This window comes from Besnoitia besnoiti, chromosome I, assembly GCF_002563875.1.
Source record: "Besnoitia besnoiti strain Bb-Ger1 chromosome I, whole genome shotgun sequence".
Taxonomy (NCBI): domain Eukaryota; phylum Apicomplexa; class Conoidasida; order Eucoccidiorida; family Sarcocystidae; genus Besnoitia; species Besnoitia besnoiti.
The window spans coordinates 82,703-93,950 of record NC_042356.1 but is presented as its reverse complement, the minus strand read 5'-3'; the positions used below and the strand labels follow the sequence as shown (position 1 = coordinate 93,950).

The window sequence follows — 11,248 nt, the reverse complement described above, 5'->3', positions numbered from 1 at the left end:
CAGAAAGCCATTCGCGACGACAAGTGTACCGGCCCCATTCGCAGCTTTGATTTCCTAGCCTTGATGCAGGAATCGAGTTCTGCGCTGAGCGCGACTTACAGCTGAGGAAACGGAGTCGCGTGTAGGGGGTAGGCAATACAAGAGACCGCACACAGGAGGGCGGCATCGGCCCCTTTCACGCGGCAATCTGTTCCCCACCCTTACCAGAATTGGGGGTCTCAAGTCCTCCACGCCCCCCCTCGGTCATGGGCTATATCGTCTTTCTGTCCTCCCTCGCTCCACAAATGTCCCCCTCGCTCATCGGCAGGGTGAGGGAGGCATCTAGGCGCGGCTCCGTTACGGCGGCGGCGTCTAGCTGCCCGACGCCTTGGGCTTCCACTGCGGCGTCCCGGTGTTGCTCTCAGTCGCTCTCTGCGCAGGCGAGGCCTTTTTAGAGGCCGCCGTATAGTCCACGGCTCCAGGGTGCTCTACGCTTCGATGCTTCCTGCGGCTTTTCCCTTTTCCCTGCGCCTGAGCCGCCAACAGCCTCCCGTCCTTCGGCGGCCCGCCGGCGTGCGAAGCCGGTCTCGTCAGCCCCGCTGATTTCGTCTCCTCTTGCCCTCTCTCTCTGTCCCCTGGGCCACGTGGAGAGATCCGCCCCCGGGGCTCCCGCCTCAGCTTGTTCAAAGCTGACAGACCAGGGCGGTTTTCGCGGTTCAGCCGCCCCGTCCACTCATCTTTGCCGGCGGGCGTCATCGTCTGCGCGCGAGCGTCCCCAGCGACAAACTGAGCAGCTGCGCCAGGGCTTCTTTCACAGAGCGGAGAACAAGAGGAAGAAAGCGCCCTGAATGTACTCGAAGACGCGAGGAAAGAAGACGTGTTCGGCTCTGGCGAGCGCCTCGTTTTGGCGGGGCTGAGAGGCGACGCAGGAGGCAGCCCCAGCACGGGCGCCTTGTTCCCCACGGCGTCGGCGTCTGTCTCCGTGGCTTCTGTTTTTCCGTCGTGCGCCCTGCGTCGCCCAGATCGCGGGGAGGGGCGGTCGGTCTTTCGGCGCGGATGGAGGCGCGTCCACGGCAGATTCACTTTGAGCTTGTGCGTGCGGAGGCCGGCTCGATGGCCTCCAAGTCCCCCCGGGCGTGTTTCGTCTGCCCCCCGCATCGTGCGCCGCTCGACATCGTCTGGCGTCTCTTCTCCAAGCCTGGGCCGCGCGTGTTCGTCCCCGCTGGGCTCCTTTCTTCCTGAGCCTGGGGGGGCTTCCCTTCCCGCATCCGCGCCCCCGACTGTCCTCTCTGCCAATGTGTGCTCCGTGGTCGTTGCGTTTTTGCCGTCGTCGCCGTCCTCGTTGCCCACCTGGCTCTCGAGGCTCGAACCGACCCCACGCACGTGCACATCCGTCGGCGCTGGCACTTCGCGACTTCCGTTGCAAATCGCAGTCTCCGCCGTCCTCCCCTGTCTCTCTGCGGCCTCGCAGCTAGCGGGTTCACAAGCGGGCTGCGCACGTGAGGTGCAGGTCGATGCGTCGTCGAGCCTCTTGTCAGACGACGAGGAAGCCCAGGGGCGGGACGGCGAGCAGGAAGGAGAAGAGGCGTCAAGCGGTTGAAACGTGCGAGACAGCTTCTTGTGCTTCCGCAGCGGCCGCAAGCTGCGCGGCGTGTATCGTTTCTTGTTCGTTGGAGCCTGGACGGAGGGGCTCCTGGCGTCGCTCCAGGGTAGCGGGGCGATGGATGCGGCAGCGGCCTGCCCCCCGTTTGCAGCGACATCCCCCTTCTCTCGATTGTGCGCATCCAACGCTTTTGGAAGGCCTGCATCGCCTTCGTTGCCATGGCCCAAAAAGCACGCTGAACTCTCCCTCTTTCGTTTTGAGTCGTCGCCTGCCTCGCGGCCGTCTGGGTCGCCTTTGCCTCTCCCATGCAGCGGCTCGCTGCCCGAGAGGCCGGGAGGCCCTTGACGATCTGACGGCGCCCGCGTCTCTGGTTCGAAGACGCCCCCTCTGCGCCGAAGCGCTGGCTTAGCAAAGCGCGCGGCAGGGTGGGGGGCAGTTGGGGATTGCGGCGGCACTGAGTGTTTCGTCTGCAGCGTTTTCGCAGCTTTCTTTCCGGCCCGCCTTGCCTCCCTCAACCCCTCTATCGCCCGCGGCCGTCTTTTCGCCTCGCTGCCGCCCGCGGTTGCAGTGCCTTCAGGGCCTTGGTCCATCGCAAGCACTTCCGACCTCTTGTCGCCGGGAGGCGGGAACGCGCCGCCCGCGGCTGCCGCGTGCGCAGACTCTGCCAGGACTTCGTACGACGATCTCGATGCAGACAAGGAAGCGGCGATTTGATCGTGGCGCCTCCGGCGGAGCCGCGGAGACTGCTTCCCTGGCACAAGTCGCGTCCCCCCCAGGGGAGCTGGGGCATGCGCGCGAGGCAGGGCCCCGGAGTGCATGCGTGGGCCGTCACGCCCACTCAGACGGTGCCCAGCACTCTTATCGTGGCCTTCTGGAGCTCTCGCAACGGCCTCAGAGCTCCGGTAGGCTGGCGGGGCAGCCGCGCCTGGGGCAGCCACCGACGGACCAGCGAGCCCCGGGGGCAACTGCGATGGGGGCGGGAGGCTGGCGGGCCGGGGCAATTGGACCCCCGCGCCCTCCTCGGGCCCAGGGCCCTCGAGAGGCGCGTAGTCCCTCGTCGCCTTCGAGAGGCGCTGGAGACTAGGATAGACGAAGGATGAAAGCGAGCCGCGGGTTAGGCTTTGGCAACCCGGCAGAGCCTGGTGCCTCGCGAAGGAGGAAGCAACCGAGGAAGGCATGGCGGGTTTTCTGGAGTCTAATGCGTGGGGAAATCCCCCTCTGCACCAGTCTTCGCCGTCGCCTACGCCGCTCTCTGATCCTAGACTCAGGATTTTTTCTTTTTGGCTCCCCTCGGGCCCGCGCTTCAGCCAGTGTCCGGTTTTTACGGCGGGCGTGAGGAGACAGGAGAGTGCCGAAACTGCGTTGCCGGGGCCCGCTGGCGGGCGCGCCGCGGCGGCGACTCTGGAGAGGCCCTGAGTCGGAGGTGACGCTGCGAGCGCAGCGGCCACGGCAGCCGCGGCCGTGGTGGCTGTGGGGTCAAGAAGAAGGAAACGCGCCAAAAGTCTCTCCATGCCCGCCATCGTTTCCGGGGAAAACCCTTTGGAGGCGCTTGCAAGCGAACTCAGCGAGGGCCCTCCGACAGGCCCGCCCAGCCCCGAGGGAGGCGCCGCCGGAGATTCCCCGTTCTTGCTCAGCATGTACGCAAATGCGGGCCCTCTGCGTGGGTCTGCTGGCCCTGCTGAGCACAGCCCTGGGGTACCGGAAAGACAGTACATGGAGTGGGCAGAGCTACCAGTGTGGGATTGAGGCGTCGGAGCCAGGGAAGAAGACGGCATGGGGTCTCTGCAAGAGTTATGGGCTGTACCAGGGCCCTGAATAGACTCGGTGGCGGACCGGGACAGAGACACGAGCCCGGGAGACGACTTTCGATAGCCAGGTTGGAGTTTCGCAGGGCCCAAGGGGAACCCGGACGTTCCGTCGCCAGCGTGCCTTCGCATCAGAGCCGCCTTCCAGAGGGTCTCCGCGGTCTCTGCTCTCACTCGGTGGTGCCCATCATGCTTTGAAAAGCGAGTGGAGGTTGCGTGCACCGTGGGTGGGGCGACGAGCGGCTGGCCTTCGCTTCGGGGCCCCAGCGCCGGGCGGAGTGCACTTCTGCAGAAAGCAGCGTCGGCCGCCTCGCTTGCGGGGATTTGGTGAGACGCGCCGAAGGACAACAGAGAGGGCAGGGCTACCGAAGGCGCGACATCAATGTCTGTCGTCATGACGTTTCGAGAACGGGGCGACAGCTGCAGGGGTGCCTTAGAATATCCGTTTCCAATTGCGCTCCCGCCTGTCGTCTGTTTGTAGGCGAAGTCTACATTCTGTGTCGAGTTCTTTCCCCCGTCTCCCGTTGCCCCTTCGTCTCTCCGCGCCTCACCGTGCTCCACGCTCTGCGCCTCTCCCCGACCCCCCTGGACTCGCCATGCATTGTCCATCGACATCTCGGTTGCTCCGCGGTCACTACGTGCCCCTCGCGCTGCGCCGCTCAGCGTCCTGCCCGCGCCGCGCTCGCCCTCTGTTTCTTCTCCATCTCGCGGGGCCCCCGACCCCGTCAGGTCTGAGGGGTCCAGCCCGGTGTTCCAGCGGCCTTTGGGCTCCTCGGGCTCGCCTCCACTCTCGCGCTTCGGGCCCCGCAGACTGCGGGCACGGTCGTTTACCTTAGCCCTTGCCGCCTCGTCTCGGTGGAGGGTCAGCGCGCAGTTGCTGCTCGCCTCATGCGTGTACGAATGGGCGCGGAAGCAGGGCAGCGGGCTCGGGGCCGTCAAGGTCAGCGGCAGCGTGACCTTCCTGCCGGTGTGTGACAGGAAGACTGTCGTCGGCGGCGGAAAAGGGTTGCAGAAGTTCATGGCGTGCTCGAGCGTGGAGACGCGCATGTTGCCCCCCGCACCGAGAATGAGCAAGTTGGGCACCTCAAGGAGAAGCGACTTTAGCTGGCGCACGCGAAAGTGTTCCATGTACGCCTGCAGCGAAGGCGTGTGGGGCCCGAAGCGCCGCTCCCATTCTCCTTTTATCGCAGAGACCAGCACGCCGACCGAGCGATTGTGGAACTGCTGTAGTTCCGCCGCGACTTCCTCGTCAGAGAGCGAGAGAAGAATCTGCGATATCGGACAGGGCGGCGGAGACTCGGGAGGCGGGAGCAAACTCTCCGCCGCCTTGCTGGCCGAGTCCACCGGGTCTGCAGGGTTCGAGTCCGCCAGCACAGCTGCGGAGACGCTCTCCGTTTCGCCGGGGGGGGGCGTGGGCGCTGCTGCGACGGCGGCGGATGACGCGCAAGGGGGGGGTGAAGTTGGAGGACCCTGCTTGGGGTCTTCAGGGGGAGAAGGGCTGTCGGCGTCGCGGCGACTCAGAGGGCAGGGGGACGAAGGCGCTGAGTCAGTCTGTTTAGAGTGCGATGGCGTCTGCGGAAGAGATACACGCGACGTGGGGGTGACGAGCGAGTCTCCGCGTCCTGCCGGAGACGGCGCCAGCGGTGCCAACGGGGGGACGGGCGAAGTCGCGGAGGGAGACGGGGGGAGCTGCAGCAGGTCCACAAGACTCAGCAGGCGTTTTTGCTTCAGCTCGTGTTCATCGAGCGCCTTGAGCTTTTCTTTTTTTCTCCTCTTTTTCTCCTTCTTTTCCCTTTTCTTCAGGCGACGCCTGAGCAGCCTGGCATCGGTCATGGCCCCATCGGGTCCGCCGTGCGTCGCGTCTTCCACGTTTTCATCGCCTTCCGTCTTCCCCACGTCCTTGGCGTCGCCTCCCGCGCTCGCGAGCGAGGCGCCCACGAAGCCGTTCGTGGATCCAGCCCGGTCTTCCAGGTCTTCTTCGCCACTGGAGCTGCTGTCTTCCTCGTCGTCCCCGTCCCTGTCGTCGCAGAACTCTGCGGACAGCGAAGGCGGCATCGACCGCCGGCCGCTTTCGGCAGCCTCGCACTCCCTGGAGGGCGCTCCCGCAGAGGCAGAAAACGTAAACGCCGAGAACGACGCAGCCTTTGCCGGATTTCCCTTCTCGGCTCCGCTAGTCTGAACGTCAGATAGAGACGCCAGCGGACATGCGCGCGCCTCCCCGAGCCCCGCAGGACGCGGGCCTCGGCCCTTCCACGCGGATGCCTCAGACTGCTGCATCTCCTCCTCCAGCTCGATCAAATCCTCTCCTCGCGCCCACCTACGACCCTTCTTTTCGCATGCCATCGCGATGACTTCGTATAGCATCCGGTGGAGATGGAGACGCGACACGAGCCCCCGGGCCCCCGACGTGGCGGTCGCGAACGCCATCGGCAGCTGAGAGGAATTCGCGCATGGGGCTGGCAGCATGCCCACACTCTTGTCGGAGGAGAATTCCAAACTCGCGGAGTGTGACGTGTCGGCGTGCGATCCCATAGGTTTTCCTTTGGCGCCAGACACGACGGGGAGAGGCATGAGCGCAGAGGATCTGTGGGGTCCTGGGGGCGGATGCAGGCGCGACAGCACGCTCTTGACCGCGCTCTCTCCAGCTGTCTTCGCCAGGGCTTCCACCAGGGAGTCTGAGTAACGGTGATGCTGCCCTGCGGGCACCTGAGGTGTTCTCCTTCTCTCGTCGCTTCGCAGCTGTTGGTAACGCTCGTCTGTCTGAATCCCCTGGTGGCTGAACAGCTGGGTGTCTTGGAATCGCTTTCTTCCAAGACCTGAGGCGGCGGATGCTGTGGCGTTTTCTCTCTCTTCTGTAGGCTCTGATGGTGCATCTTGCCGCGTGAACCTGCGCAACATGTGCTGAGTCAGCAGACTGGTCATGGGCCGCGCCCCACAGTCGCCTTCGGCCTCAGCCAGCGCGCCGGCCGCAAACCCGCGGGCTGCAGGACGGAACGAAGAGGAGAGGGCTACGAGAAGCGTCGGAAGAGACACCCCCGAGGCCTGGACTGCAGCAGCCGCCGCGGCAACGGCGTCGAGTGTGGAGCGATTGGCTTTGACTGAGGAAAGGGGGCTTGTGGTAGCGCCTTGCTGATGCGCGTCCAAGTTGGGGGGCCCGAGGCCCTCATGGCAGTTGGCCCCTTTGGCCTCTGTGGAATTGGGTTGCGCAGGCAGCTCGTGCCCCGACGGGGGGACAGGCGTGTTGTGTCCGCTGGGGTCGCCTTTCTTGCCCGCAGATGGAACAGGCGTAACGTTGATGGGATCTTTGCGATTGAGAGGCGCGGGTGGCGTCGGTGTCAGACAGAGAATTACTTGGGAGCTAAGGGGGCAGATACGGAGGCAAGGCAATTCTTCGAGAATGAAGGCCTTGAGCGACGTGTAGCCGCACGTCTCAAGCATTGCGGACAAACTGCAGCGGAGCCCATATTTGAGTTGCCACAGGGTCGGCAGCAACTGGAGCGGAATTCCTCTGCTTGTTGCCCCGCTGAGGAGGGGGGAACCGGCTACTATGCCTGCCCCAGCTCCGACCTCGCACTCCGGCGCCCCCACAGCGGCTGCCTTCGGGCCCCGGTGGGGCTCCTCCTCCTTGCCGCCCCCCGTGATGGCTTGCGTGGTTTCTGAGTGAGAGCGGCAGGCGGGCACCGCCGGCGAGCCGCTATGGCTGCAGTCTCGCGGGCTGGGAGATAGTATCGCAGGAGACTGCGAGGCGGGGAACAGCCGAGGGGAGCTCCCCGCTGGTCCTATGGTCGTGGCCGGGGACAGCGTCTGCGCGGAGGACTCCGACGGGTTGCCTAGCCCGCGGTGGGAGTTGAAGGAAGCCGGGCGCGCAGCGACGAAAGGCGCCGGGCTCAGGTGGTGCAGAGCGTCGGCGACAAGCGAGACCAGCAAGTGCTGAAGCAGTTCCTTCATCACTGGCGGCAGCGGCTTTCCCAGTTTCAGGGTCAGGCGCGACTCGTCGTCCCAAGCCAGTGCATTGGATGAGGGGGAGGAGGACGAATAGATGGCCTTGGTCGTCTTGCTGTGTGCTGCACCGTTGCTCTCGCGTGTCTCCCCAGATGAGCTTGTCCCCTGAGTAGGGCCTCCGCCTTCTATGGACTTCGATTCGGCCGCCCCGCTCTCTGCACTCTCGGGCGCGGCGACGGCGTTCGAACAGGGAAGTGCAGAAGACGAAGAAGGCAACGCCGAAGTCGCTCCAGTGCAGGCGTCTCCCTCTGTCCTTGGGGCGACTGGGCTCGCCTCTCGACCCGTCAAGGGGGGCTCTTCTTGCGTCTGAAGCACGAGCGAACGACCCATACCTGCAATCACTTCCCGTATTTGAAGAAGGCCCAGGCTCCTGATGTCGAGCACGGCATTGTGTTCTTTCAGGAAGGCTGCGGGGAGGTCATTTAGGCGCAGCCCCGCCGAGCCTGCCTTTCTTACCACCACCTGAATCTGCAGATGTGTGAGCCGGAGTTGGCGACCCAGCTGGAGTAGCATTTTGTTTGCCTCAGCAGGATCCAAGACCTCTGCCAGTCCCTCGTCCAGGCCTCGGGCAGAAGTCTGGGCTCCACTGCGGTTGCCGCCCAGCCAGCACGATCCAGCCCCTCCGCTGCCGGGTCCTGGGCCAAAAGGCACAGGAGACTCGCGAGCGACGGGAGTCGGGGCGCCACGCGGCAGCATGCCTCCAGGAAAAAAAACGTCTGCGACTTCTGCGCTGAGTCCTCCCGTCCCTGGGCGGGCCAGTCGAGGATGCGAAGCCACGGGGCGGCTGTGAGCCACAGAAGGGCCGGTGCTGCTCCAGCGAAGGAAGGGAGAGCCCGGGTGCTGCTGTGGGGGAAAAACGGAGGAGACAGCTCGTCCCACTGGAGCCCGGTTGTCCGGCAGCAACGGCGAACTGAGAAGCGAAGGCCCTCCGTCTGTGCTCTTCACGCTGCATGTTGTGGCCCCACTAGCAGTGGATGCGGCTCGCAGGCGCTGGAGAAGCTGCATCTGCTGCTGAAAACATTGCTGGGGTTCGAACGCGGGCGCGAGTGGGTTCAGAGGCACGCTGCTCGGCCACCCGCTGCCTCGGAAGTCGTGCGCCCCCGCCTGCTTCCCCGTCGGACTGCGAAGGGTCGGATGATAGGAAGCCGAAGGGACAAACAGCGGGCTTCTCAGTCCTCGATGGGGCGGCGAAACCTCCCCAAGCGCCAGGTAACCCGGGGGAGGGGGCGGGAGGGGGAAACCAGTCAGTGGGGACGAAGCCAAAACTGGCATCTGCATGCAGGACAGACAAGAAACGGAGGGGCATTTTGATTAACGGTGCGAGTATTCACTGGATCTGTTGTGTCTGGATCAAGGTAATTAGTGCGTTTTGCATGTGAGTTGAGGAAGGAGCTCTGGAGGAATTCACGCGAGGTCAGCTGCCACGGGGAGGGTGGTGCAGGAGAGGAAAGAACTGGGGCACATTTGGCGGTCGAACGCGCATCATCTACAAATGCTCAGGGATCCAGAACTGTATAACGCAAATCTTATAAGCAGAGACAAGGCATCCCTGCTCTCTGGGTCAGTCACTGAGGAGGTCAAACGGAAGCTTCCGTGGTTTGGTGGCTGTTCAAGACGCGACGCTGATAGCTGAGACCCCAATAGTCTTGCAAATGCTTCCTCCCCGGCCTAGCCGGACAGGGTCGGTGGCCTCTATCTCTGCGGCGTCTTGGCAGACGCAGAGGGCTCGACGAGGCGCTGGACTTACCCCACTGGGAGACGTCCCGACGGCTCCAGTCGTAGCGGACATCATGCGATAGTGCTGCCCGGCAGGGGTCACAGTGCCAGCTAATGGAGAGACACCTACTGAGCCTCGATGCGCTGACGGGGGACTGCTTTCGCAGTACGCCTCTCGCTCACACAGTCGCCAGTCAGCCAAAGGGGTTGCGTCTTCTAGGGGGCCGCCCTGAGGCTCTTCCGGTTGCCCAGACGCGTCCTCCTGTGCGACTTTCGTTTTCCTTCCTGAGAAGCTGTTGCACTGTTTCCACACATTCAGAAGGGTCGACAACGGATAAACAGTTTTTGTGGGTGACGACGTCCGAGCCGGCGGCTGGCTGTGTTTATCTAAGTCGGTTGTTTCCTTAACAACTTGAGTGGTGGTTGGCTTCCAGTCGTTGCCTTCGGTTTCTGTACCAAGTGGTCCTTTTGACTGCTGCTTCGCGTCTCTTGTTGGAAAGGAAGCAAATGAGGCATTGTAGGTCGTCGAGGCACCGAGTGCACATCCCCTCGTTAGCAGCAGGGCGGGTAAAGCGTTGTCTAGTGAAGGGGACTTTTCATTTTCGCCATCTGCATTTTCCCGTGAGAGGGAATTAGGCCCCCATTTTTCGGCAGCCCCCACTGCATCATTTTTCTCGCAGCCTCTGCCCGTTTTTCGAGCGCACACAGGAGCAACGCCTACTCCTGCTGTTTTTCTTGTTGCATCCCACATTTTGTCCTTGGTGTTTCCTGCCGACCGGTGTGGCCTGTCAGAACCCTCTAAGAATGGGTCCTCTCCTGTGTGCAGCGGATTGTCAGCGGGACTGGTGTGCACGGAGTCGTGTCCGTGGCTTTCTACTCCTTTTCGTGCCTCAGGAGCTTTTATTGCGTTTCCGGATTTATGTCTTTCTTGAGAGCATTGAGACCCCGGGGGTGGCCTCTCAACAAAACGGTCCTGAGGCTTTTCCAGCGCTGCTTGTTCATTACCCATAGCTGCTGGACCTGGGAGAGGTCGAGCGAGTCAGTGCAATCGTTGGGTCGCTGAAAGGCTTCTCGGCACAAGAGCCTCGTGTTCCGCAAAAAGGGAGGAGCTCGGCTTTGATTACTGAGCCGCTATCGTGGAAGGGTGCGGCCAAGCGTTTTCACCTGCATCACACGTGGACCCAAAGCACGATGTGTGGAAGGGGAAGACTCTTGCAATTTGCAGGACTGGCCATGGCTAGAGGCCGCTTGAAATGCAAGCGGAGTGCGTCAAAAGAATTTAATTCGGAACGGTAGGTTCTTATTCTTTGCTGCTTGCCGCCCTTATCAGGGCCCTCCCAGCTCGTCGGCCTACGACGTATGCTGGATGGTTACTGAGAGCACTAGGCACCGTACGAATTCAGGCCATTCTATTCAGTTTCGTATACAGATCGCCTTGGTTTGCAAAGGCGGGATGCGTGTGACTCCCGAACGGCAGCCAGGGTTTCATCAAGTTCTTCAGGTAGTTCCACCTTGAGGCGTGTCATGCGAGTGTGCATGCACTGAGCGAGTCTGCCCAAGCACAGCTGTCAACGAAGAGGCCTTCTCCACTCTTGGAGCGTGCCTACAGGCGCGCACACTTGGCTAAATTCGTGAGCATCCGGCTATCGGCCTACGCATGAGGCAAAAGTTGGGCTGGCGTCTCCCGCAGTCCAGTCATCGATATTACTCTGCTTGCCGCCGTCGCCCCTCTATTGGACCAACGGTGGCTTCCCCGCTTGAAAGACGAATGAAGGCTCAAACGTGGGGAGTCTGCACCACGGCCCAGGTATGAAAACGAGCTATGGACGCGGTTTTCATTGCAACTAGAAACGCTACACTCTGTCGATTGTTCGTACCAGGACCAAAATCGTGAGCCAGACCGCTACTAGGTCTCCTATCGCTCAGTGACTTGTATCAAGGCGCTGTGGCGGTCGGCCTGCGTCTGCCACACTGAGCTTACCTCCGCTTGCTGTCTCACGGTGCGACTAGTCTCCCCCCGTTTCCAGTAGGCGTATAGCACCAAGTAGGAAAATTGAACTGTCTCTGTGTCGTATCCTCTGGCGAGGAATGCAACTTATGCTTCTGCGGAAAGATGCAGGCCAAAGAAGGACTTGTCTGTATG

At 62.7% G+C, this 11,248-nt stretch overlaps 1 protein-coding gene across 1 annotated transcript; it reads right to left on the bottom strand.

Annotated features, from left to right (window-relative positions):
* Window positions 1-351: 351 nt before the first annotated feature.
* BESB_000090 (uncharacterized protein) lies at window positions 352-9,178 on the bottom strand (the record flags this gene model as incomplete). The annotated part of the gene is made up of 2 exons (XM_029358764.1): window positions 352-8,661; window positions 9,137-9,178. 2 exons carry the CDS (start codon window positions 9,176-9,178, stop codon window positions 352-354), a joined length of 8,352 nt encoding a protein of 2,783 aa, XP_029221676.1.
* Between the last annotated feature and the right edge of the window lie 2,070 nt (window positions 9,179-11,248).